At 41.3% G+C, this 23,979-nt stretch overlaps 2 protein-coding genes across 4 annotated transcripts; one reads left to right on the top strand and one right to left on the bottom strand.

Annotated features, from left to right (window-relative positions):
* On the top strand, nt 1–13,368 carry LOC105564603 (protein pygopus). 2 transcript variants are annotated; one of them, XM_012017091.1, is made up of 5 exons: nt 1–208; nt 11,141–11,427; nt 11,509–12,537; nt 12,678–12,823; nt 12,912–13,368. In XM_012017091.1, the coding sequence occupies exons 2-5, from the start codon at nt 11,212–11,214 to the stop codon at nt 13,030–13,032; spliced, it is 1,512 nt and encodes a 503-aa protein (XP_011872481.1). In that variant the 5' UTR covers nt 1–208; nt 11,141–11,211; the 3' UTR covers nt 13,033–13,368. The 2 variants fall into 2 exon arrangements, with proteins under 2 accessions (XP_011872481.1, XP_011872480.1); XM_012017090.1 differs by lacking the exon at nt 1–208 and adding an exon at nt 8,456–8,920.
* A 113-nt stretch (nt 13,369–13,481) lies between these two features.
* On the bottom strand, nt 13,482–23,893 carry LOC105564604 (tubulin polyglutamylase TTLL13-like). Of its 2 annotated transcripts, XM_012017092.1 has the most exons (14): nt 23,179–23,893; nt 22,846–22,933; nt 22,489–22,779; nt 21,721–21,877; nt 21,379–21,479; nt 21,089–21,217; nt 20,798–21,023; nt 20,544–20,725; nt 19,972–20,209; nt 19,568–19,699; nt 18,975–19,325; nt 18,696–18,735; nt 18,414–18,606; nt 13,482–18,088 (listed from the first exon to the last, which is right to left on the bottom strand). In XM_012017092.1, the coding sequence occupies exons 1-14, from the start codon at nt 23,447–23,449 to the stop codon at nt 18,064–18,066; spliced, it is 2,424 nt and encodes an 807-aa protein (XP_011872482.1). In that variant the 5' UTR covers nt 23,450–23,893; the 3' UTR covers nt 13,482–18,063. The 2 variants fall into 2 exon arrangements, with proteins under 2 accessions (XP_011872482.1, XP_011872483.1); XM_012017093.1 differs by lacking the exons at nt 13,482–18,088; nt 18,414–18,606 and having other exon boundaries at nt 18,662–18,810.
* Between the last annotated feature and the right edge of the window lie 86 nt (nt 23,894–23,979).

The following is a 23,979-nucleotide window of genomic DNA, read 5'->3' on the forward strand; positions in this document are numbered from 1 at the left end:
AATATTTCTTCACGGCTTACAATTTGCATCGAGAGGAGAGGCAGCTTCAGCTGAAGGACATCTCACGCAGATTTGCTGCAGCCGCATTGTTCGCGTCACTCGTAGACTGCATAGAAAGTCGTCCGAGGCTGGGGCCGACTTGGTTTAAGCACAAAGCGAAGTTTTAAACTGCTACTTGCTACTTGTGCGTGGTAAAACACGGGGAAAGGTATGTACGCAAAGCGGACGTGGTGATTTGACGTTTTCACTGGCATTCGCGGGATACTCGATCGGCTGCCACGACGACGACGACGACGACGACGACGGAGTTAATCATCCGTCGACGTGAATGGCAACGTCGATGACGAGCGAACGAGCGGATTGAACGCAATTTTGTCATTATAGGGTGTTCGCTCGAGATAATGTCGCGGTGAACGACAGAGAGAGCGAGAGAGAGCGAGAGAAAGAACTCCACCGAGCTTCTGTCGAACGGAAGCTGCGCGTGTTTAATGGCGGGTTAATTTTTCGTTGCGGGTACAAACAACGCGCAAACAACAGGAGTGTAATTAACGGCTCGCAGATAGGGCTGCTACCGCTGATGGGAAACACGCGCGCGCGCGCGGCCGCTCGTGTCCGGGTGATTCCGTGTTTTCACCCGCGTCTCACCGACCGTATGTAATGCGTGGTGAATGAGTCGCCTGATTACGGGCCTGCGAAAAAGAAATCCCAAGGTGAAAGTTCATGGGAACGCGTTGCGGCGTCTCCCGCCGCTCGTCCGCTTAACGAGAGAAAGTGGGAAAAGTCGACTCGGCTCGGCTCGGCCCGTCGTCGTCGTCGTCGTCGTCGTCGTCGTCGTCGCTGAATAGACACAGACACGGGCGTGCGTTTCCCGGAAATATCTTATATGGACGTCGAACCCGGATAATAAGACTGCGCCAGATAGAAACCTATTCACATATGCACACAATCTTCCTTTCCACATGCAATATAATATACACGTTTCAACCCTTTCATGACGAACTACCTTTTATTTTGAAGTTTTTTTTTTCGGTAAACGCACGCCAAATCGCATCGTCGAGCCCTTTTAAATTTAGCAAACGGGACTCGCACGTCCCGGTGATCACGAAAGGATTAATATTACTTTATCGTAGAAATATAGGAAGCCGCACGGTGGAGAGAGCATTCCCTCGGCGGCGAGGCGATCTGAATAACTTGATAAAAAGTGCGCTTCAATTCGCAAACTTGATTTCTTCTCTCCGGTTACATATCGAGACAACGTTTACACGAGTTTCTGAACGCGCAGCGCGGCGGGCGGGAGGGGGTCTCGGGAGGGCAGAGGTAAGATTGCGGCGTAAAAGTTGAACGGGCGAGAGAACCGCGGCCGGCTCGATGTCGCGCGCGTACGGCGGGGCCTTCGGTTTTTCTCCGGAGTTTGCCGGTGACATTATTGATTGAAAACTCGTCGGCTGTGTTTCGGCCGGCGGACGGGTTAGCGGGGCCGTGGAGTGGAGCCGAGGACCGACCGCGGAAAATTGACACGGTACGCGGCCGCGCAAACATCGCGGTGTAATTATCGCCGTCAATCGCCGGCTCGGAAGGCAAATCGAGTGGCGGGTCTCGGCGCGAGCGTTGATACCGGGCGCGATTAAACACGCGCAATTCCTTCGGTAAACGGCGGATGCTGAATAAACGCTTGACAGCGGCGCACACAGTTGAAAGGAGAGAAAGAAGACGGTCCCGTTACATTATGCAAATCGTAACTGCGCAACAATCGCATTGTGATGCCGGCCGTCGTTCTTCCACCGAGTCGCGGGATCCGGACCGGCGGAGTTTATGAAACGAGCGCGAATCGAAGTTTAAAAACCTTTTTTTTTATCGCCCGGACGCGCTGGAAAACGTATTTTCACTCGAGCGTACTCTCTGGCTGAAGCGCGAACCTCGCCACGGTCAATATTATTGTGTAATAATTCGTATTGTGCGAATATTGAGGATCCGTATTGAGGATTCGGTCAATACGCGAAAACAATAAAAGCAAGCGCGGGTCTTTATTGAAGTTTCGTCGATACGTAGCTCCGCGCGCACGCCGGAAAACATTGCGCAACGTCATGCAAGTTGACTACGGCCGATAGTTATTGGAAAAATAACTGATAGCTATCGGTGTGCGGCGGTGGGCGCTAATAAATTTTAAATCCGCGTATAAGCGCGCGCCCTTTCTCCGTGACTCCGGTAGCAGCGCGCGATGCTACGGCATTCTTTCAGCATTCGCGGTAATCCTTTCCAATAAATTATCAATCATCGTCCTCTCTCCCCATTCACCTCCCCCCCTGTCTAACTGCGATTGTGTACAAGTTGTACGATCGCGGCTATACGTATCGCTCAACGTGTTGCTTCGATATTCAAAAGAGTCTACCGAAGACAAGCCTGAACAATCGAACCGCGCTCGCGCAACCCCGGAGCTTCCTCCCCTAATACGCCTCTCCTCTATCGACGCGATATATTTCTCCGATAATAACGATCGTTCCAAGAGAGTAGAATTAATCGTCCTATTATCGGGTTCTGAAAACGGGAAAGATAGGAATCACAAAGAAATGGGCTGCCTCGTCGATATCAATTGAACGGCGTTCGAGCAGCGTGAACTGCAAAACGGACTTTCTTGAATCTCTTCAATGGCGCTACATTTTCTCGCGAGGCGTATTAACGATCCGCCGAGCGTAAAGTGACTCGGGGATACGTTCCGCACCGCCGTAGAAGAATCGCTCGAGTTAAATTCTTGATAAGGGACACCAGGGAATGCCGTGAAGCATCCTTGAGCAACGGGTCAAGGATCGCTTCTCGGCGACTCGGTCGGCGACGCAATCGGACGCGATGGGAAAATGTGTTCGAGCGGTAATAAACCGGCGTGATTGCACGCGTGTCTCGTATGCGTGCCTGAACGTGTACGCGCCTAACTGGGATCGATGGATTTATACGAGCGTAAAACCTAATCTACGATGTGCTCTTTGCGTCTAGAAACATTCTATTTTATATAAGCAAGTAAAAACGCTTAAAAAATTTGTCGACAATTAATGTACAATTGATCAGCTCGCACCAATTTTTTTAACGTATTTATTGGCTACAAAATAGAATGTTTCTGGATGCAAAGAACACATTGTAGATTAGCCTTTAGAGAGTATCGCGTGCCACTCGAGTCCGAGATGTATCTTCGGCGATTGCGATAATATTTTTACGTCCTTTTTTTTTCGACGATGAATCAACGCTCCTTTGTGTACTGAGCAAATGTTTTAACGATTACTTTTTGTTCTAAGAAAAACGTCTGAAACTTCCTAAAAAATTTCTACGTGCAAGAGAAATAGCGTAGGCGATTGAAGCTGCGCGGCGCCGAGTTTTTAAGTGTGGCGTTTGATAGTTGAACTGTATACTTTTAATCGGCAAAAGAGGAACGTTCGGAGGGAAAGTAGGCGAGAGTAAAGTCCCTACACAGTCGGAAAATTTGTGTTTTCTTGTTAAAAAAAATGCCGGTTAAAATTTTTGCGTTAAATGTTTAACACATTTATGTGTTAATTTAACATATTGCTCTTGTGTTAATTGACCTCAAATGTAAAATCATTAAAATAACCGAAAAGAAATGTTAAAGCAACACAAGATGTACTTATTTTTTGATCTGACACCATACATATGTTCTATACTATTAGTAACAAAATTTATCTGTTCAAATTTACAGAATAAAATGTTGATTTTATTCTATATAACATAAGTGAGAGTGATTTTGAACCGTCATTTGACTTATTACATCTGTAAAATGTAAAAATTGCATTTTTTAAATTCACTTTGTCATTAAAAATATGTTAATTTTACACACAATCTATTTTAAATTATTTTGAGATTTGCATTTATTTTGTGTTAAAATATTAACAGAGTATTAGTGTGATTATTTAACATATCCATATTATGTTAAATTAACACAAAAATTTGTGTCGACCGTTTGGGACATGTCTGTTAAATTTAACACAAATTTTTTAACTGAGTAGATTAATTATCCAAAATCTTGTACACCAATGTCCACTAATGCCCAGTGGGCATTACTTTATCTTATTATCTTATTTTATATTTATAATGCCCCAAAAATGCCCTAGTAATGCCCAGTAATGCCGCAAATCTGTACACCACAATGCCCTCAGCGTTTTCCCCGCCGATTATAACCATGTAAGGTGCCTCTGCTTTTATCGCGTTATTTTTTTAATGATAGCTCCTTCGACTTTCCCTCGGCAGAAAGACGTCGAAAATTCATCAGTCGTCCCAGATCCGTGATTATGAACGGACGTAATGAGGCTCTCTGGAAAAAAAAGTTATCGGGATTATCGACAGGTGTGCCGCCTCCGCCGCCACCCCTTGAGGCCCTCGGCCGAGTGAACCGCCGAGTCTTCGTGTAATTTGCGCAAATCACCCGCTTCTTATTCAGGACACGGCGTTACACCACGCGACAGATTGATTGGCGCGTCGTTTTTGTTTGGGCGATGTCGCTATTTGCGGAATCCGTTCGCGTAGGCGGTCGATTGCCACAACGAGCAATCCGACCGATTGCACCCTCCGCCACTCCCGTTAGGCACGATTCGATTGTGATTCCTTTCCGACCCTTTCTTTTTTTAGGACACGGTATTGATACTGTTAAATAAATGGAATCGCAGTTTCAATGCTTTTTATTAGAGGGAACACGTTTTATTTTGAGTGGCGGTCTATTGCCTCCGACGAGTAGTTATTGAGAGCTTTTTTTAAACAGAGCATAAATCTCTCTTTCCCTTCGATTTTTTTTTGAACTGATCGAAAGGGATCCTTCGTTGTCAAGATACAACAATGAAGGAGCATTATTGTCGAATTATAGATATGTGTACTTGAAAGTTTACTTCCCCTGTAAAAGTGAACCGCCTTCCAAAAAGTCCACTGAATTTTCATGAGTTGCCCTCCCTCGGACGTTTCTACTTGATGCGGATATTAAAAAAAATATATGGAGCACGAATATCATATCTAAGCACGAAATAAATTTGAGAAACGCTTCCTGAATCCCAAAGAGACCCCCGTGTGATAATCTGAGATTTAAACGATCTATCTCCGCGTACTTTTAAATATGAAGCCCGTGCAGATTGCGGCAGCCGTGACTTGCGCTTCGCGTTTCTATCAAGAGTCAAATATATTAATATTCGGTATTTCTATCATTATTAGTATTCGACATATTTATCAAATATCAAATATTAGTATTGAAACGCAATAATCGCGGATTACACGGGACAGGGGACACCGCTCGATAATTGCGCAACAGGAAAAACAAAGAGATATCCCCTAAGTGGCCAATAACCGTATGATTTACCCCACTTAGTGGACTCCTTCGGAGAAATTTATTAAATCCTTCCCTCGTCCTCACGTCTTTTGTCATACTCTATCCTCGTACCCCGGAGTCGAGACTCCCCCGGGAACACCCCCCCGTCCCAGCATCTTTCCCCTCCGGGGATTGGCCCAGTTTTTCCGCCCCGTTCGCGATGCTCCCGATTTGTACCACTTTTGCCCGGACGAAAACGCGGCGACTCCGGGATATATACTCTATATCTTTCGATAAAAATAAATCGCGAGTGCCCAGGCAGTTAATGAGATCGATAGAGCCGTTAACGTGAGCGGATAACGGCGAAAACGGGGGACATGGGGGGGGGGGAAGCGGCATCCCCGCTTTCTCATATTATATATCGACTCCGGGAAAATGGCCGATCGTATTAATTTCGTCTGTCCGTTTGGGCAACAGCCGGCCTATATCAGGGATTTTCTCTTTCGCCATGCGGAGTAATGCACGTGTCGTAAACGTCACCTCGTCTATACGTGCGGACATGTAATTACGCGAGAGATAGCTACACGGCAAACAGCGATTTTGCGAGAAAATGTAAGGAAGGGACAGTTGCAGGTTCTTGAAGTTCGTTTCGTAATATTTTGTTTAATAATGTGAGAACGAGGGCACGGAGATTCCTTCTCAAAATCGTCGATGAAGCCCGACGATAGTTGTGCCTCGTATCAAAATGCGGAGAAAATTTTCTCTTGAAATTTCTCCTGAAAATCGTGTAATCGTGGGACGGCATGGCATTTACGGAGAATTTCATGGCAGTCTTTTGAAATTTTACCATACATTTTACCAGTGAGATGTATCTTAAGTATAATTACTGGTAAAATGTATGGTAAAATTTCAAAGAACTCTCATAAAGTTAATTTTAAGAGAAAATTCTCTCCGTGTAGTATCTATATAGTATCAGAATTCTACGCATGTCCTCTTTTTTTTCTTCAAGTCTCGTCGCACACCGCCTGCCTTCGGAGACGATCCCTTCGACCGATCTGGCGCGCGTATCCTCGCACCAGTATTAACCCTTTCACGACCGCCGGGACATGCAAGTCCCACTTGCAAAATTTAAAGAGACTCGATAATCTCGCGTGCGTTCTATTACCAAAACCACGATATCGACAAAACGAAGCAAATAGATAAGTCGGTCGTGAAAAGCTCAAAATGAGGAAGCGGAAGGATAAAGACGGCGGAGGGTGACTACGGTTCCGGAAACCGTGTGTGTACTGTGTACAGTTATAGACAGGATGATTGCGATATATATATATTTTTAATGAGTTTAGGAATGTGCGTCAGAGGGTGCGTTTCACGCATGATGCGCATGGTGCATCCATTTATCTTTCTTTAACATTTGGTGAATAACAGGGATAAATGATGCACAGAATGGCCGCGACACTTTTTTTCATGAATTTAGGAACACGCATTTGGATTCAGGTTTACATTCCAAAACATTTTCTCGGGGGAAAATTTTACTTGAAAAATAGGTCGGAAACGCGCAAAATGGTTTCGGAATGGCCATCGAGTAAAATATTCCTCGGAGAAGATTTTAGGACGTAATCATAGGTGCGTTCCGTTTCACGCATAATGAAGAAGGATAATTGATCACGCATCATGCGTGAAACGGAACGCACCTAGGATTACGTCCCAAAATCTACTCCGAGGAATATTTTGCTCGATGGCCATTCCGAAACCATTTTGCGCGTTTCCGACCTATTTTTCAAGTGAAATTTTCCCCCGAGAAAATGTTTTGGAATGTAAACCTGAATCCAAATGCGTGTTCCTAAACTCATGAAAAAAAAAGTGTCGCGACCATTCTGTCCATCACTGTACGCTGAAATAACTTGATAATTTCAACAGCAGCTAGTTTGAATTTAGACGAAAGGCTAATCGTTTGGATGCCATTGCCAAAGTTGACTAGGTATTTCAAAATACGTTACGCGCGTGATTCCGAGTGTGCGACTTGTAATGTCATTTGCTTCCGACAGCCAACGTTTCTTACTGCGGCGTCTAAATTCAAAAAGTTCATAGTTGCGAGGATCCCTTCTTAAAATCGTCGACGAATCTCCTCCTTAAAAATAGTAGCGTTGCAGTTTAGTAAGCAACATCAGCCGTCCCTGTTTCAAAGACGCATCTTGGCTACGATTTAGCTCTTTTGACAAATCTTTTCTTCGTGCGTAGGTAGGTCCTACGGTCAACTGTCCGGAGTAGACGGGTCGCGAGAGCTGTTTTCCGGCTGTTAAGCCGGGTTAACTCACTGATGTAACTGAAATAATTAGAGCGATGCGTGCGAGCATTCTACGCCGGGGACAGCTTTAAGCTCGGATGCGGATGGTAGGTAGCTGGCGGCCGCCGCGCCGTTGCCAGGAGTGTCACGGCGTGCGAATTTCGCGCACCTGCGTCGACCGTGCATGCCGCGCGTAACGCGAATAAACATTACTTCGTGCGGAACTTACCGTTTAGATCCCGTCTCTTCGTGCAGCAGTATTTGTTGTTGCGCTCATCCGCCAGTTTCATCCGTCTTACGAGAAGCGGTGTATTTTATATTAAAAATGTTGTCATGGAGGAATCCCCCTTTTAAAATACTGCACCCGATATTTTATATTGAAAAGGAGAGAAGGGCGGGAGGTCGCAGGGCTCTCGGAAAGCCCGCGGACGCGTTTTGAATACTTGATTCGATGGAACTCAATTCGCATGGAAATGAAACGAGACGGGTCTTGTTCGCGTTCGCGCAAATTACTTTTATTCTTAAACAGTCGGCGGACGAAAGTATCGCACTCTTGTAACGACTGGTGTTTGCGCGCGATATATCGACGGGGTCGTTCCGCGGCGAGCTTCCTTGCCGACCATGGGTCACCGCGAGATCTAGAATCCGCCGTTTACCGTCGGTCAAACCCCGATCTTTTTTTAATAAATAAAATTAGACATAAATACAGCCAGTAGAGGCCTATTTTGCATATTTAGATACAATTACTGCTCTTTTGTAATACATGCGAAGGCGTGTGCTTAATATACGTACGCTCCGCAGGATAAGCTCGACCTCGGCGCGCCGTCGGACCGGTGTCGGCGGTGTCGGCATCTAGCGGTGGCGCGCGGTCGCGCACGGCGGCCGAGACACAACACAGAGCAGCGCGGGGGGACACGCGTAACGCGACAATGGCGACCTGAGATGGTTCTCGTGTGGCGTGTGGCGGATACCTTCGCTCCATCAGCCGTGTGAGCAACGCCGAGCGAGTGCCGAGATCGCGTTTTTACCGCGGCCGTGTTACGCGCGCCCGTGGATTTGCGCGTTCGCGCCACCGTGGGAGATGCGTTGCGCGCGAGGCGCAAGCCGGAATCGCGTACAGACAGATCGCTCGTCCCGCGGAGGCCAGCAGCAGCAGCAGTAGCGCTGCAGCAGCAACAGCAGCGGCGGCGGCGGCGGCCGCGGCGGCAGCAACAGCGACAGCATCAGCAGCTAAACAGCGATTCGACGCAGCGCGGAATTTGCAGTGCCGGCGTATTGCTCCGGCGAGGGAAACGGCCGTGCCATGCACACGATCGCGTCGTCGCGATCTTCGCTATAATGCGTTGGTGAGTACGATGCCTCTCGGTCGCGCGATGCGCCTCGAGCGTCCGCGAACCCGGCCGGCTTTTTAAATCGCCTGGCGCGCGTCGCGCGTCGCGCGTCGTCCCCGCGGTGTCCGCCCGTCCGCCTGCGACGCGCCGTCACGTTAAATGCCCGCGGACGCGCGTAAACCCGACCCCGGAGAGGCGCCCGCGCGAGTAGGCCCGACGGCGAGGGCCCTCGCTGGTTAGGTTAGGTCGGTCTCCGCGAGAGATCGGCGAGGCGGAGTTTTGTTTTGCTCCCTTTTGCGTTCGCCGCGCGACGGGGTCTCCACTATTTCGCGCTGCACCGCGGCTCTTATCGAAGACACGCTCGGCGTTGTGTCGTAAAGGCGCTTCTCTCACTTTCTCTCTTTCTCCCACACACTCCGACTTTCTCTCTCTCTCTCTCTCTCTCTCTCTCTCTCTCTCTCTCTCTCTCTCTCTCTCTCTCTCTCTCTCTCTCTCTTCTCTCTCTTTCTCTCTCTTTCTCTCTTTCTCTCTCCCCAGTCTTCTCTATTCTTCCGTCTCATTCGTGACGGACGAACGGTCGGGCCGCTGGCGCGCCACCCGAGGTAACGGTAGTAATTTCGTTATTTATATCGGCATATGTAAATGCGGGAGGCGGTATGCCGTACGGTGTGCGGATATACGTACGCGGGCCCCCGAGGTTTCGTGGATGCGCGCGCGTATGCGGGTATGTATGTTTACACCAGCGCGCGTATACACGTTTACGTGTGTACCCCGCGCGCGCTCTCGCGCGCACCAGCGTGTTTATAAATGATAAGTCTCGTGCCGCGAGAATAATTTTAATGGAGCCGACGATGCGATAAGGATGTCTCGTTATCGCGAAACGCGACTGTATTCCCCCGTATACGCTGCGCCCGGTCCCGTCCGTGACTCGCCAAGGAAGTTTCCCAATCGGTGCTCAGGGCGATATTTTGCAAAACTGAATGCAGTCTTTAATTATGCCTCGCGTCTCCGCTGTACAATTATTGAGGCTGATCTACAATGTGTTTTTCGCAACGAGGAACGTTCTATTTTATACAGGCGTGTCGGTACGCTGGAAATGTTTGTGTACAGTGCACGATTGTGCAGTGCATAATATGCAGTTGATCGGCTCGCATAAGTTTTTTTAAACGTGTTAATTGGCTATAAAATAGAATGTTTCTAGGCGCAAAGAGCACATTGTAGATCAGGCTTTAAAGTCTGCGCTGATCAAAAAGAGTATTGGCGTAGCGGACGTTACGGTAACGTGCGGCGATATTTAAATCCCCATTTTTCCTTTTCTTCATACGGATTTTGAGATATAATCTCTCTCACGAGCACGAGCTCACGAACCGCAATCGTTCAGATTTCGTTTTGGTCATAACGTCAACGCTAATCGCTGCTCTCCAGTAAGCAGTTACAGGAAGGAAATATTGGATCGTTCCGTAAACAATACGGTATAAAAGGGAACTTGATTTGAAAGATTTTTCCATCGCCAGGGAGTTGAAAATTTAAGATTAAGATAGGAGGGACAGTTGTAAATAATAATGCAAGAAACACAAATTTAAAGGAATAAAGGACTAAGAGCCGATATAATATTTTTCGCAATAAATTTAAAATGTGAAATATTTAGACGCTAACATCCTGTCACCGCTCTTAGTCCTTTATTCCTTTAAATTTGTGTTTATCACACATTTGAGCCGTACGAATTTTCATTAATAATGAAAGATAAGATGTTTCGGATTAAATTTAAAACGTCACATTCTTTGTTTTACTGCAATGTCTCTAAAAAACTGCATTGGCTGTGGAGAACAGATTTTAATAATTTTTAAACTTGTGAATAACTACTTGTTAATTATATAATCTTTCCAAGTAAACGTATAAATACGTCTTTACGTACAAACTCGTGGTATATTTATACACGAGGCCAGTATTTATCTATAGCAATCACAAGTAATAAGTTGTTTTATTGAACATGAGAGATGTAACTATTAAACATAAATTCATTTTGTTTAGTTAAGCTTTGATCTCATTTAACCTGTTAATAATATAAAACATGTTTATTAATCAATATTTGTCTACTCACAAAATTTGGCACAAATATCAGTCAGCAAATATTTATTACTAATAATATACACATATTTATAAAATAGCTTATTAAATTGTTTGTATGTAACGCTTCAAGTTAGATCACAAAGATGCCTTTTACTTGTTTCTCAGTGAATCAAAAATAGTTACTTGCCACGAAAATCCAGTGGTGCTGGCATGATAAAATAAGGGAAGCGAAGGAGATGAGCCATAATATTGCGGGCATGCCACCCTTCACAAGGATGCCATTGGGGGGTATGGGAATGGGTGTGAACATGGGCCCCAATGCCCCACATCCTGACTCGTCCGCTCACCCCCATCCACCACCGCCACCACCAGCTGGTGCTAATCCTAAAAAGAAAAGGCGTACAAATGCAAGCGTTGCTCAACCACCTCCGCAACAGCCTCCATCTGTACAGGTAGCTTGACTCGGTTTTATTATCTATGCATTGTATTAGCGCGATTCTGGTCTCCATATTAATTCAACATTTATTCAACAGGATCTACTACCCCCGCCCTTAACTGGTTACGGTGACACGATAGTAGCAAGTAATCCTTTCGATGACACGCCACCACAAACGACGCAAAGCCCAATGATGCATGGTGCGCCGTCACATATGCATCCTCACCATCCGCATCACATGGGTGGCCCTCCTATGCGAGGCATGAGCCCTTTAACCACGATAGGTGGCATGAGTCCTATGATGCCACATAACATGGGCAATATGAGTCCTATGGGCAATTCGCCCATGACAAATCACATGAATCATATGGGTGCTATGTCCCCTATGAATCATGCTCCTATCGGAGGCATGAGCCCCATGAATAACATGGGCCCGAACATGCCTCCTGGTCCAATGAACACCATGAACAATCACATGAATATGAGTCATATGGGGAATTCGCAACTAAGTGGTCCACCGATGGGTAGTCCGATGAATAACATGAATAGTGGGCCTATGGGTAGCCCAATGAACAACATGGGCCACAATATGGGTAGCCCTATGGGTGGACCCTTAGGTTCTCCAATGAACATGGGAGGATCTAATCACATGCCTAACGGACCAATGAATATGAACAACATAAATAGCCATAGCCATATACCGCCCAACAGTCCGTTAAATGGGCCGTCATTGAACAATGTGAACAGCCCATTAGGGCACAATGGATCTCAGCCTCATCCGAATCACATGGGAAACAATCTTAACAACTTAGGAAGACCTATGAATGGACCTATGACTACCATGAGTTCGATGGTGTCGAACAACATGAATATGACTGGACCAAATCAGATAAACAACATGAATATGGGTGGCCCGGGAATGAGTAGTATGTCTAATATGAACATTAGTCATCACAATCAAATGGGCAGTCATATGGCAGGTCCGATGGGCACTATGTCCAACAACATGGGTGGTGGACCGCCAATGGGACATCCTATTAATTCCATGGGAGGGTCTATGCCGCCACATGGATTCCAAGGTCCACCGGGGATGGGTCCAAAGCCAATGCCAATTTCTGCGGGCAAAGTAAGTTATCCTTTTATCGAGTATTATGTTACTTGTAATTATATGTATGATATAATTGATATAACGTGAAAGGTTTTTTTTGTATTTAGAGCAGCGTGTAAATTGTACAAGTTTATTTATAATTAATTGATTTCTTGCAGATATATCCTCCAGACCAGTCAATGGTATTTAATCCACAAAATCCTAATGCGCCACCGATTTATCCCTGTGGAATTTGTCATAAAGAAGTGCATGACAATGATCAGGCAATTTTGTGCGAATCAGGTTGTAATTTTTGGTTTCATAGGTGAGTCACTAAAATGATAATGTCGCAAGTCGTTAAAATAATGATTTCGTAATAGAAAACGTGCGTATCAACAACGCGATTATTTCAGGAACTGCACGGGATTGTCAGAATACGCTTATCAATTATTAACGGCAGAGATCTACGCTGAATGGGTGTGTGATAAGTGTTTGCAATCGAAGAACATACCCCTGGTTAAGTTTAAACCATAACACTTCGTGTCTCGTCGTTCATGCGACGCTCCAGTGACTATTTGTTAGCGTTTATATGTGGTATACGCACATATACGTGTGCAATCGAGCACACGCAACACAAACACACATTAGCACATGATACATATTAATGCACGTGCGAAGTCGTGCATTCAATATAAAAACACACTGTTTGTTGATAACTTAGCTCTAACTTGTTGAAATATTAGAATATCATTGTAAGTTGTATTGACGAAAGAGCAGAAGTAATATTCAAATGTCATTTTACTTTGAAATCTGTTCATGACAAATGGATTCATACACAAAATTATGGAATTAATATCATTTCACATTGAATCTTGGCAGATGTTATTTTACTGGAAAAATTAACAAAATATTTTGAAAGGATTTACGGTTTAGAATATTTTAAAAAATATTTAAAAGAAAATATTCACTTTGAGTGACGTAAGAAATATTTAAGAACCGCAAAGGACTTAATATTTTTACGATTAATTGCATTTAATTTTAAATTAATGATACGTACATTCGTTTGGTATTATTATCAAAGCAGACGTAAGATGTATATTTGAGACGAGCCACGAACAATTTTGCATCGTCTTTGTTTTATCCTATATAAACGTTCCTTATAAACATCATAATAAATGTTATCATCTACGCAATTGATATTTAAATGTGGTTTGTAGTATTAATTTTATCAATTGATTTGTACGAGTACCATTTGTCATCAGAGTCATCGAGCAATTATGATTTTTAAATATCCGGACCATTAATATGATATATTATGAGCATTAATATTGATATATTTGGGATGACGTATACAAAAATTCATATATTAAATTATCTTTGATTTATTGCAAATACTAAATATATCGCCTTTATCATGCAGATGATATGTTTATTGTGATACAAATTACACCGATTGATCGAAGATGATTGACATAAGAGCTTGTCACAAGTCCTATTTTTATTGTTAAAGCTACATGTTTTATTAAATTTAAGTGTATGACTTAATACAAGCACGAATGGAAAACCAATTCTATTCAAGAAACGGAATTAAACCCAAATGCAGTAATGGGAACGCCTCGATAAACCTAATATGCTGCAATTCTTATATTTTTATATATCATATTTTAGTATAAAAAATACCATGGTAAATTTTACTTTTGATATCTAGCCTATTTCATTACTCAAATTTTTTCCAAATTAAACTAAAAGCAAAGAAATTTTTATTTAACTAAACATTTTTCTGTGTTTAAATAATATATTATAGAAGATACAAATAATATATCTGAAATTTTTTCGTAAATAGCAAATAATTTGCCTTTGATTTTTTCAGAAGAGCTAATAGAAAATTCAGTTGATTGAGTAATACATTTGTTAGTACATATTTAAAAGCTGTTATACATAAATAATGAAAAAACATAAATGTAGTATATAAATAGATGAATCATATTTGGTAATAGTATAGTTGCTATTTTATCAGTTTATGATTCATCAAAATGTTTATGTTTTTACATTTAGATGAATTAATGTATAACAGGTTTTACAATTTGCGCCAATATTAATGTAATCGAATTTGCAATAAGCAAACTGAATGCTGAAACCCAATCTTTTAAGTAATAATTTTTATTTTTTTTATATTAACCATAATTTGATTGTTTATATAATATTGTTGCCATGGTTTAAACTCTTAATTTAACTGCGCGGTTAAATTAGGATATAAGAAATATCTTTTGTAAGTTGTGTAAAGAGTTTTTATGAAAATAATGTTTTATTTATGAAGTAATCTTTAATGGGATTGCTTGCACACACAACAGGAATTTATTTGACTGATTAACATGCAGATTTTTCTACTATAATAGAAGATTTTATAATCCAATAGAAATCCGAATAGGAAATAGAATCGGCGTAAGCCTCTAATATTTCGGCAGAGCTGAAATAAAAATAAAACGAAATTGTTAAATACTGATTAAAATCGTAACACTTTCGGAATTGTGCCGCAAATTAGTCTTTTTTGCTAGTATTTGCTTTTTTTAAGATTGCAATTTGTCTGAATTTATCATCATCTCTGAAAAGTATGTATAGTAAATTTGAGTAGTGCACGTGAAGACTGTTGTACACAAAATGTCTTAAAGACATACCATAGTGTGCGTGCAAGTGTTGAATTAATGAGATGCTCGACACAATTATTTCATTTGGTAGTTAGGCATTTCAGAACGCCTATTATATCTATTAACTCTTAGGAAAATTAATGTATGTACAACAGACTTCGAGTTGCATTGAGCTAAATTCGTTATTGAATTCAAGCTATGTCGAAATAAGACAAAGTCACGTCTCTCAACTTCATGATAAAGGAATCTGTGCAAACAATTTTAACTTAGATATAATCTTCGCGTCTACCAGGTTTACAGTATCGATATGAATATTGAACAGAAAAAATCGTCGGGAATATTGTCAGGATATTAACTGTTAAAACAAAACAATTGAATTCCGTCGGCAGCTAATACAAAATTATCATCTACGGATTGTATAGTTTTTTATATGTATATGAAATATTAGCTAGATATATATATATATACATATATATATATCATTTAATGCCTGTATTAAACGGAGATCTGATTTGACGAACAGCGAAAATCTTGATTGAAATTAGTAATCTATTGTACCTCGATTAGACCAATTCGCTAATTTACGCTGCATGTAAAATTAATGAATTTAATTTTGGATCAAGAAATGAATTTTATAATGTGTCAGTTTCTTAATCTAAAATTAAATTGTTTTTACTCGCGAAATCTCCGTATAATTCATGCCTTAAGCTTGTTTTACTATAATCGTTTTTAACACATATTACATGTGAGTAACATACACAGGATCCTATATAATGCTCATATTTTAGTATTACAACGAATAGGATACCATCTTCACATATCTTCTTTCTGTATTTTCTCGCACGGGTAAGAAGGTCACGCTAAAATCTGTTAACATTGCTTTTATCACGAAGGTTAAAATGCAAAGGATTAAGCGATTTACAAAGACACTCATACGGATAACGTTATCAATGGCCGAACCAGCAGATGTAATCATTTTTTAGTACAAAAAATGAGCTGTAATTTAAGTAACTAAAGATAATATTCATCTTTCACAGAATTAAGCCGTAAGTGATTATATTATTTTAAAGACGATTATTGTACGTTCATTCGTGACACAAAGTGAGCCCATCTCAATTACATGTCGCGTAATAATTCCTTTCTTCGCTTGCCAATAACGAATTTAAGTTGTGTGTTTCACGACGGTAGTTTAACCCCCTCTTGTAAAAATTTGTTCGAAACAAATGCATTTTATATGTGTCCACACTGTTTGTCTCATTGCACTCTCTTTAAATGCAGTTACCTTTATTTTCAGGAAATATGTATATATGCCGAGACATATGACGATTTTTTTAAACGGAGATGGAAATATTTCGCATGGATATACACATTTATTGGTCTTTTTTTTATAAGCGGTATAATATAGGCTATCGTATAAATATCTATTGACTTTATGTACATAAGCCTTTCTATATCTAAGATTTAATATGGTGGGAATCAAGTGAGAGAGAGAGAGAGCGAGCGAGAGAGAACGTACGAGCGAGCGAGAGAGAGAAAGAGAGAGAGAGAGAGAGAGAGAAAGACGCGCAAATATTTGCCGCAGTCGCACAGTGGTTTTATGTAAATAATATATATCACGTTAAAAGAAGACAGATTCATCGATCGTAATGTGTTGGATGTATTTCGCACTAATTCTTGTTCTTACAATGACGTAACATAGCGCAGTTTACAGTCGACGTTACATCGCCTACGTGCGTGGATTTCTGCGAAGTGTCGCTATTATTTGATGCAGTTACGTTTTATGACCGAGGGTGAAAGGAAAATTGTAACTAAGGAAGTCTGACCGCGAGTTATAAATTTAAGAGAGAGCAACGCACACTCTTGTCAGTTCGGCGCACCGCTTTACACACACCACGAACACACAAAGTACACACACGCACGCACACACACAAACTCTACACATGGTACACAGTATTATTTTGTATAAAATTGCGGATTATTGTTATCCCGACTTCGAAACTTTAAAACTTTGGATTTTCGATTATGTCGTAATACTCTCGAAACACGCGTCCACCGCAGGCTCGATTTACCGATTGCGACACGAAGACGCGATAAGACTAATGGTCGAGAAAAAAAAAGGAAGGCAGAAGAAGAAGCTGAGGAGAGGGCGACTGAGACGCTGCGACAAAACGACATGGACGCGATATCACGAACGGGGGCAAAAAACCAGCACGCGACAAATTGTTCATAGATTATTTTTTATCATGTGAATACAGAATATATATCAGCAATAAAAATTGTTATACATATTATAGACTGGCGTCTACGTACGTGTGTATGACCATTTTATTATACATACGCACCGGCGCGTACCTAATTCCCACTCTTATGCGACGTGTACATGTTCACTTATATATCTATTGTACATATTTATATGGCACTTTAAATAACAAGTCGATACATTGTTGATTTTTAGATTACTGTTCTCTACCTTGAAACGGCATCCGCTCACACACACATACACGCACACTCGCACACAAACCGAGACGCGTCCCGAAGTTCGTTGGATTCCTGGATGTTGAATAAAGTTCATTTTACTTCTCGATTAAAATTCCCACTGAAATTTTATTTAACGAAGTATTTCTAACGCGGAATTATTTTCTAACTGAGGAATTATTTTCTAGGGATATGTGTAATATATTTAATATGAAATTGTATTTCCTAACAATACGAATCTTATTCATTGTTACTAATCTTCATTTGCGTTCGATATCAGTAGTGTGTAGCACAATAGCACAACATTGCGCTGTCTTTATAACAGCCGTCTGAATTTGTGGTCAATTTTATATTAATTTTTTTATGCCCTTCCGCTTTTATATCTTTCGACAATATAACTTTGTCATTGTATCATGTGGTATGTTCCTTTTGCTTTTCTTTATCTTTAGTGCTGGGTGTCAACGTCAACTCTAAAAGGATTTTGTCGTAATAAATTCTATCCTGATATATAATTATATTTTAATTTATATAATCATAAAAATATAAATTATAACAGTAATAAATCTTTTTAGTCGACCAATTCGACCACTGAGGCATGTGGCGAGACGCCCGCCTAGTGAGTAGGGAAGTCCAGGTTCAAACCCCGGCTGAGGTAATATTTTTCGCAATAAATTTTCTGTATTAAAACACTGGCCGGTTAATGTCGACTAAAAAGCTTGATTATTGTTATTTATTACTGACAAATTGAAGAGATTTCTATGTATAATAACAGATAAAAATGTAAATGCAGCTTACTTAGATTTTGCCGAATGGAAAGATTCTCTTCTCTCAAGCGTGTGCAGCCGCACGGTGTTCGACAATGTTCTGGCCACGTGTGCCTTTGTTACCCGTCCCATGTGATTATTGGAATTAATTTCCTCCGTCCACAGATTTTGCGGTATTTGCGGACGAACGTAAACCATTGCCTCGTTGCATGTTATCCACAAGCCTGAATTAAGGGATAACAATTTAAAACGCATACAGAACTGGGCGACCATTTCCAGAATATTGCGCACAATTATGAACATGAACGCTTACTTCTGTTTGAATTCTTAAACTCACGCTTCGCCGATTTGTGCTGAAAGGAAAAGTCGCACATGTCTCTCATACATCTATCGAGTACTTGTCATCAAATGCATTGTCTCTCATTTCACTTTAAATGTAAAAAGTGAAATAAGGGACCATGCTTTAGTCACTTTAAATATTATAAAGATTATAAATGCAAAAAAATAGTACAAATTATAAGAACTTATTGTAAAATCTGAATCTAATTTTCATATATGTAAGCAGTGTCTCGATTGACGAAAATATAGTTACTTCATTCCCTTTGAGGGAACATTGCAGGCATTGGTCCACGGCTGGTTGCGCGTCCAGATGGCCATTTTGACGATGATGGGGCTTGTGCGAAGAGGAGCATGTGCTGTGGTTCGTGTTTGCCTGTAATCCCAGTCTGCCATACAATCCATACTTTCTCTCGTCGGCGGGTCGTAACATGCCGTTTCTCTTCATCGCCAGGTATATCTGCTCGAGCATGCCGTAGCTCTTGATGAGAAAATCCCTCTGCGCCAGAGCCGTTATTCGTTCCCTCTCCTCAGACTCCGATATGATTTCAGGCTCGAAGGAGTACAGGGCGTTGGTAGGAGATCCCTGTGCGTCCTGTTTATTGATCTGCGAAAAAGCGACGATGTTAATGTGCTTGCTTTTCCTCGGAGAGATGGAGGAAAAATATCCCATCTCATTTAACATCCCATTTAATTTCTGTCGAGTCGTCGTACGTTTTCTAATGGGAGGTAATTATTCTCTTTTAATTTTCGCTAATAGTCTTTTATCAGAGAGATAACGGGGCACTTCTTTATATAATGAATAACAGTTTGACTAAATAAAATTATCTAGCCACTTTGTAGACTAACGTTTTTCCTCGTTACGCCTGCGGATTTGCTCTTTTCCTGTAATTTCTTCGATGCGTTTGAACTTTCAGGACCTAATTTTTGTTCGCTCCACTTCCCGACTGTACGTTTACGTTCTTCCTCTCTAGCTTTTAGCTGAAATAAAGGAAACGAGAAATGGACTGATTGAGAAATAATGATTGGCAGTTTTGTATTACTAAAAAAATGATAGAATATTATAAAACTTTGCTCAGAGTAATAACTCTGTTAAAAGCTTTACGATATCATACATTTTGAACTCGTAAAAGTATTTTATTTTATATAAAAATTGTGGCAATAATTTGGAAACGTAACATTAATAAGAACTGTTTCAAAATTCATCTGTCAATTTTTCAGGGCATTAAATCGTGAATGGAAGAAAAATTTACTTCATTCTCCTCTCTATCTATTCTTGATGCTTCTTCTCGCGCTCTCGATGCTACCGTATCTTGGAAAACGGAAAGGGCATTCTGCGTGAAGAAAGGCTGGTATGTATCCTTGTCAAAGCACGGATAAATTCTTCGGAAATTGCCCACGTGGTCGTCCTCCCACTGAAATTGCTGCCTCTGCGTGTAATCGTTCTCGTTTCTCTCGGATTTTATCAAAGCTGCCGTCTCGTTCATTTGACTGCGCATTGTAACATTTCGATTTACTATCAAATTCTTGCTATAACAAATTTTTTTATAGTAGAGGTCTGCAATCTTTTAAGTTCTATATATTATTTTTGGTAAAACAAGACACTGTCGATAGATATTTTGGCATACTAATTAAATTTAAACTTAATTTTTGCATCGCGTATTTTACATAATGACTGGAAAAAATATTTGTAATTGTACATTATTTTTTACTAATGAGTTTTGCAGGGCATTGGTGGAAATTAATTATTGTAAGATGCAGATTACTAATGCAGTGAAGATCATTTTTTTATAAGTTACCATATTCTCTGATATATTCCACTTGCCTGAGATCTTTCCCATTTAAACCTTGCAGAAGTCGCTCTCTGATTCGTTTTCTATCTTCTTCAATTATTTTCTTCTTATCACATTGTTGTAGATTTAATATATCGAAGGTGTCCATCAGCAGTCCTTCTTTTACATCTTTATCTATTTGTGCATCTGTGTGAAAGCTTGGCGAGTGATTTACCTGATAGATTTACTAAATGTAGAGGATATTTAATAGTTGTTCCTTTTACATATTGTTCTCTCGAAGGCTTACCTCGAGAAGGTAAGGCTTGAGCTTCCAATCGAGCAAAATATCGAATCCTAAGAGCTCGAAACATGCGCAAGTCTTATTGTGCGCCGAGAAGCACGCGTGATAACTATGTTTCAATACGGAATACGCGGAGATGACTGTTTTAACTATAATTTCGTCGACCTTGCTCCACAATTCGTCCACATCAGCATCTCGCGCTTTTAACCATTTGTTCAACGTTGATATTTTTCTGTAATGAAAATAGTTTGCTATCGACTGATGCTCTATCGCTATTCGATCCGATACAACACGAACCTCTTGCTACCAATCTCGTCGTCGATGATGTACATTCGGCTGTACTTGTTAACGGAGTAATTCGTCAAATGCATAAACATGTTTGAAATGTTGTGACCGGCCGGTTCCTTGTACTTGCTCGTAGCAAATCTGAAAACGCAAATCAGTTTCGCACTTTCCAGTCGGAATATGCAATTTCGAAAAATAAGTGCATTCGTACTTTTCAATAATTGAAAAAATACTCAATAGAATATGTATCGTAACATTTGTTCCTCGAAATCTATTTCTTTAATCTAATGTGCATGTCTTACCTCGCGAGCCCTTCATTGTACACATAGATCCTGAGAGGATCGCATGACGTAATTAGTGCGTAAATACGTAGATCAAATTTGTATCCGTCTATTAAGAAGGGCTAAGGACGTAGTAAGAAAAAGGATTGTATGCATTAAACTTGCTTTGCACTGCAACTGCAAAGTTTTTGATTACGATCGCGCATATTCGTCGGAAAGAAATCTGAACGAATTTCAAAGAATCTCCCACGTAAGGGGAAAGAGAAACATGCAAAGGAAAATTTTTCTTATTTAGAAAGAGAGCTCGGTTTCTGCAAACTTCCAGTAATTTCTTTCTTGCAGAAAAGGATTGACATTTCGTACCCTTGCGATGTACACTTGACAGATCAAACGCTCGGTCGGTTTGATGTCCTTTATGTGTTTCGTTAGATAAATACCACGCCCTTGGCAGCCCATATCCGGCTTGAGGATGAAGGTTCTCGACTTCCGCGTCTTGGCGTAAGCCGTCGCGTCGCCGTGACTGGAAACCGAAATTCAGAATTTCCGATCTGATTACACGCTCATCGACTTCGGGAAATATTGATTATTCTTTATCGCCGTAATGGCGAACCCTTGGAATTTACGACCGGTAACACGAGAGCGGTCGTTCAGAGAAGCCGAACAGAGTGTAACTTACACGTACGAGAGCCTCGCGCTTGTAAAATATTATAGATAAGAGGGCTTTGGATCAATATACGGCGTTCTTTATTCTGACACGTGAAACTGATTCATAGAATTACCATATGATATTTTATCTCGTTGTCTACGATTATTGTTACCGAAGAAATATGATTCCACCGCGATATCAACTTTCAATTAGATTCCAAACGATAGATACGTTAAACAAACCGTGCAATTATTGACCATGTACAATATCTTATCCGCGAGAGATGTGTATGGAGAAAAATATTTTATATATTTATTATGACAAAACGCATGGCCAAATTGTACGGTTTGTATTCCACGAGATTATTTAATCTCGAGGATTACCTTTTGTCAATTGAGACAAGGGAATATTATTAACGAAATTGTTCTAATGCCGAGGTTTTATTATTAGATAACGATTCTAATCATTAAGATGTGTGGTCTTACTCCGCGGGAAAGCACCAAGTTTTCGGAAAGAAATTGTAGTCTTTCGGGAACAGCTTCTGCATGCGATTGAGATTACGAGCGAGTAGATCCTTCCTGCATATCTCCGTCATCCCGGGGAAATGATTGACCCTTTGGAATCTCCTCATATCCTTGGCACGCTCTACGTTGACGCTTAGATCGGTCCAATAGAGATCCCAGCTGCTGTCCTCCGTGACTTCTCTCATCCCATACCGCGCGGCCACGCGCCTAACCACGTCGTATTTGCAGTTCGCCGTGCAGATTGTTAAAAATCTGTTTGGTCAAATCGAAAAGTCAATGCCGACTCCCAAACGGGAAACGCGTCATTCGTCGCAGTACCTCCGCTTTCTCTTCTTCCTAGTCTTCGACGGTTCTTCCACGTCCTCCTTGCGCCGCTCCGAGTCGCCGCTTCCCTCGCATAACGCGTCTATTCGGAAAGTTTTATTATTTAACGGCTCGTAAAATAATACTCGGACGTGAAAAACTTGGAAGACTTCGAGCGCATTGAGAGAATGACGTTTTTACAGAGTCAATATTAAGTTTAAAAGTTAAATGTTGCAGCAATCGCTGAAACAACTTTTTACGGATTTTTGTTATTGAAACTGTAATTTGTTACTAAAACTTGTCATTTCGAATTTGCCTTCTCTCAATTTTCTCGAATTGAACGAATACCTGTATTACTGCTCTTGCCCGTGGTAATCTTCCAATGATACCGTTCGAAATCATGCTTGGTAACACCTATTCTGTCGTTGGCGGGCGATAAGGCGTCCGAGGAATCGCCGGGGCCGACGTATTTCCGATCTTGAAACGCGGTCTTGCAGGATCGCTTCTCGGACTTGCCGACACTCTCGCCGTCTATCACGCCCTCGTTTCTGGAATTGCCGTTTTTAGAATCGCGCAAAGTCACCAGCGGACACTTATCGCTGTACTCATCGACGATCATGACCGCTGCTGCTTTCCATTATTCGATTATTTCAATCGCGCTGTCAGTCAATTTCGCGTCAAATTCGATCCGAACTTGATCCCTCTCGCATTCGCCGCGTAGACACGATTTAATCGATATCTCTCGTCGACTGGTACTCGAAATAGTGACAATTCTCTTTGACAAAAGGTCCTACAAACTGATAACCCTCTGTCGTTTATCGTTTTCAAGATTTCTACCCTTAGCTTTTCCGTGAAACTCCCGGCAGTCAGTGTTCGAGTTTGTACATACTTCGGTATTCAAATTTATAAGTAGATGTTACGCCTTTTCGGATTTATAATTTGAATTTCATAAAAATATGTTTCGTTCATTACACACATATCATCACAATGTATAATTACTGCAGGGAGAGAATTTTCTCTTCAAATTTATCCTGAAAATCACGTAATTACAGGACAGCACAGAATTTCGAATTTTATGAGAGTTGTTTTGAAATTTTACCATAGTAAAATTTACTAGTAAAATGTATGGTAAAATTTCAGATTCAGAAG

The sequence above is a fragment of the Vollenhovia emeryi genome, unplaced genomic scaffold (assembly GCF_000949405.1).
Source record: "Vollenhovia emeryi isolate VEMERY1.0 unplaced genomic scaffold, V.emery_V1.0 DF939161.1, whole genome shotgun sequence".
Taxonomy (NCBI): Eukaryota; Metazoa; Arthropoda; class Insecta; order Hymenoptera; family Formicidae; genus Vollenhovia; species Vollenhovia emeryi.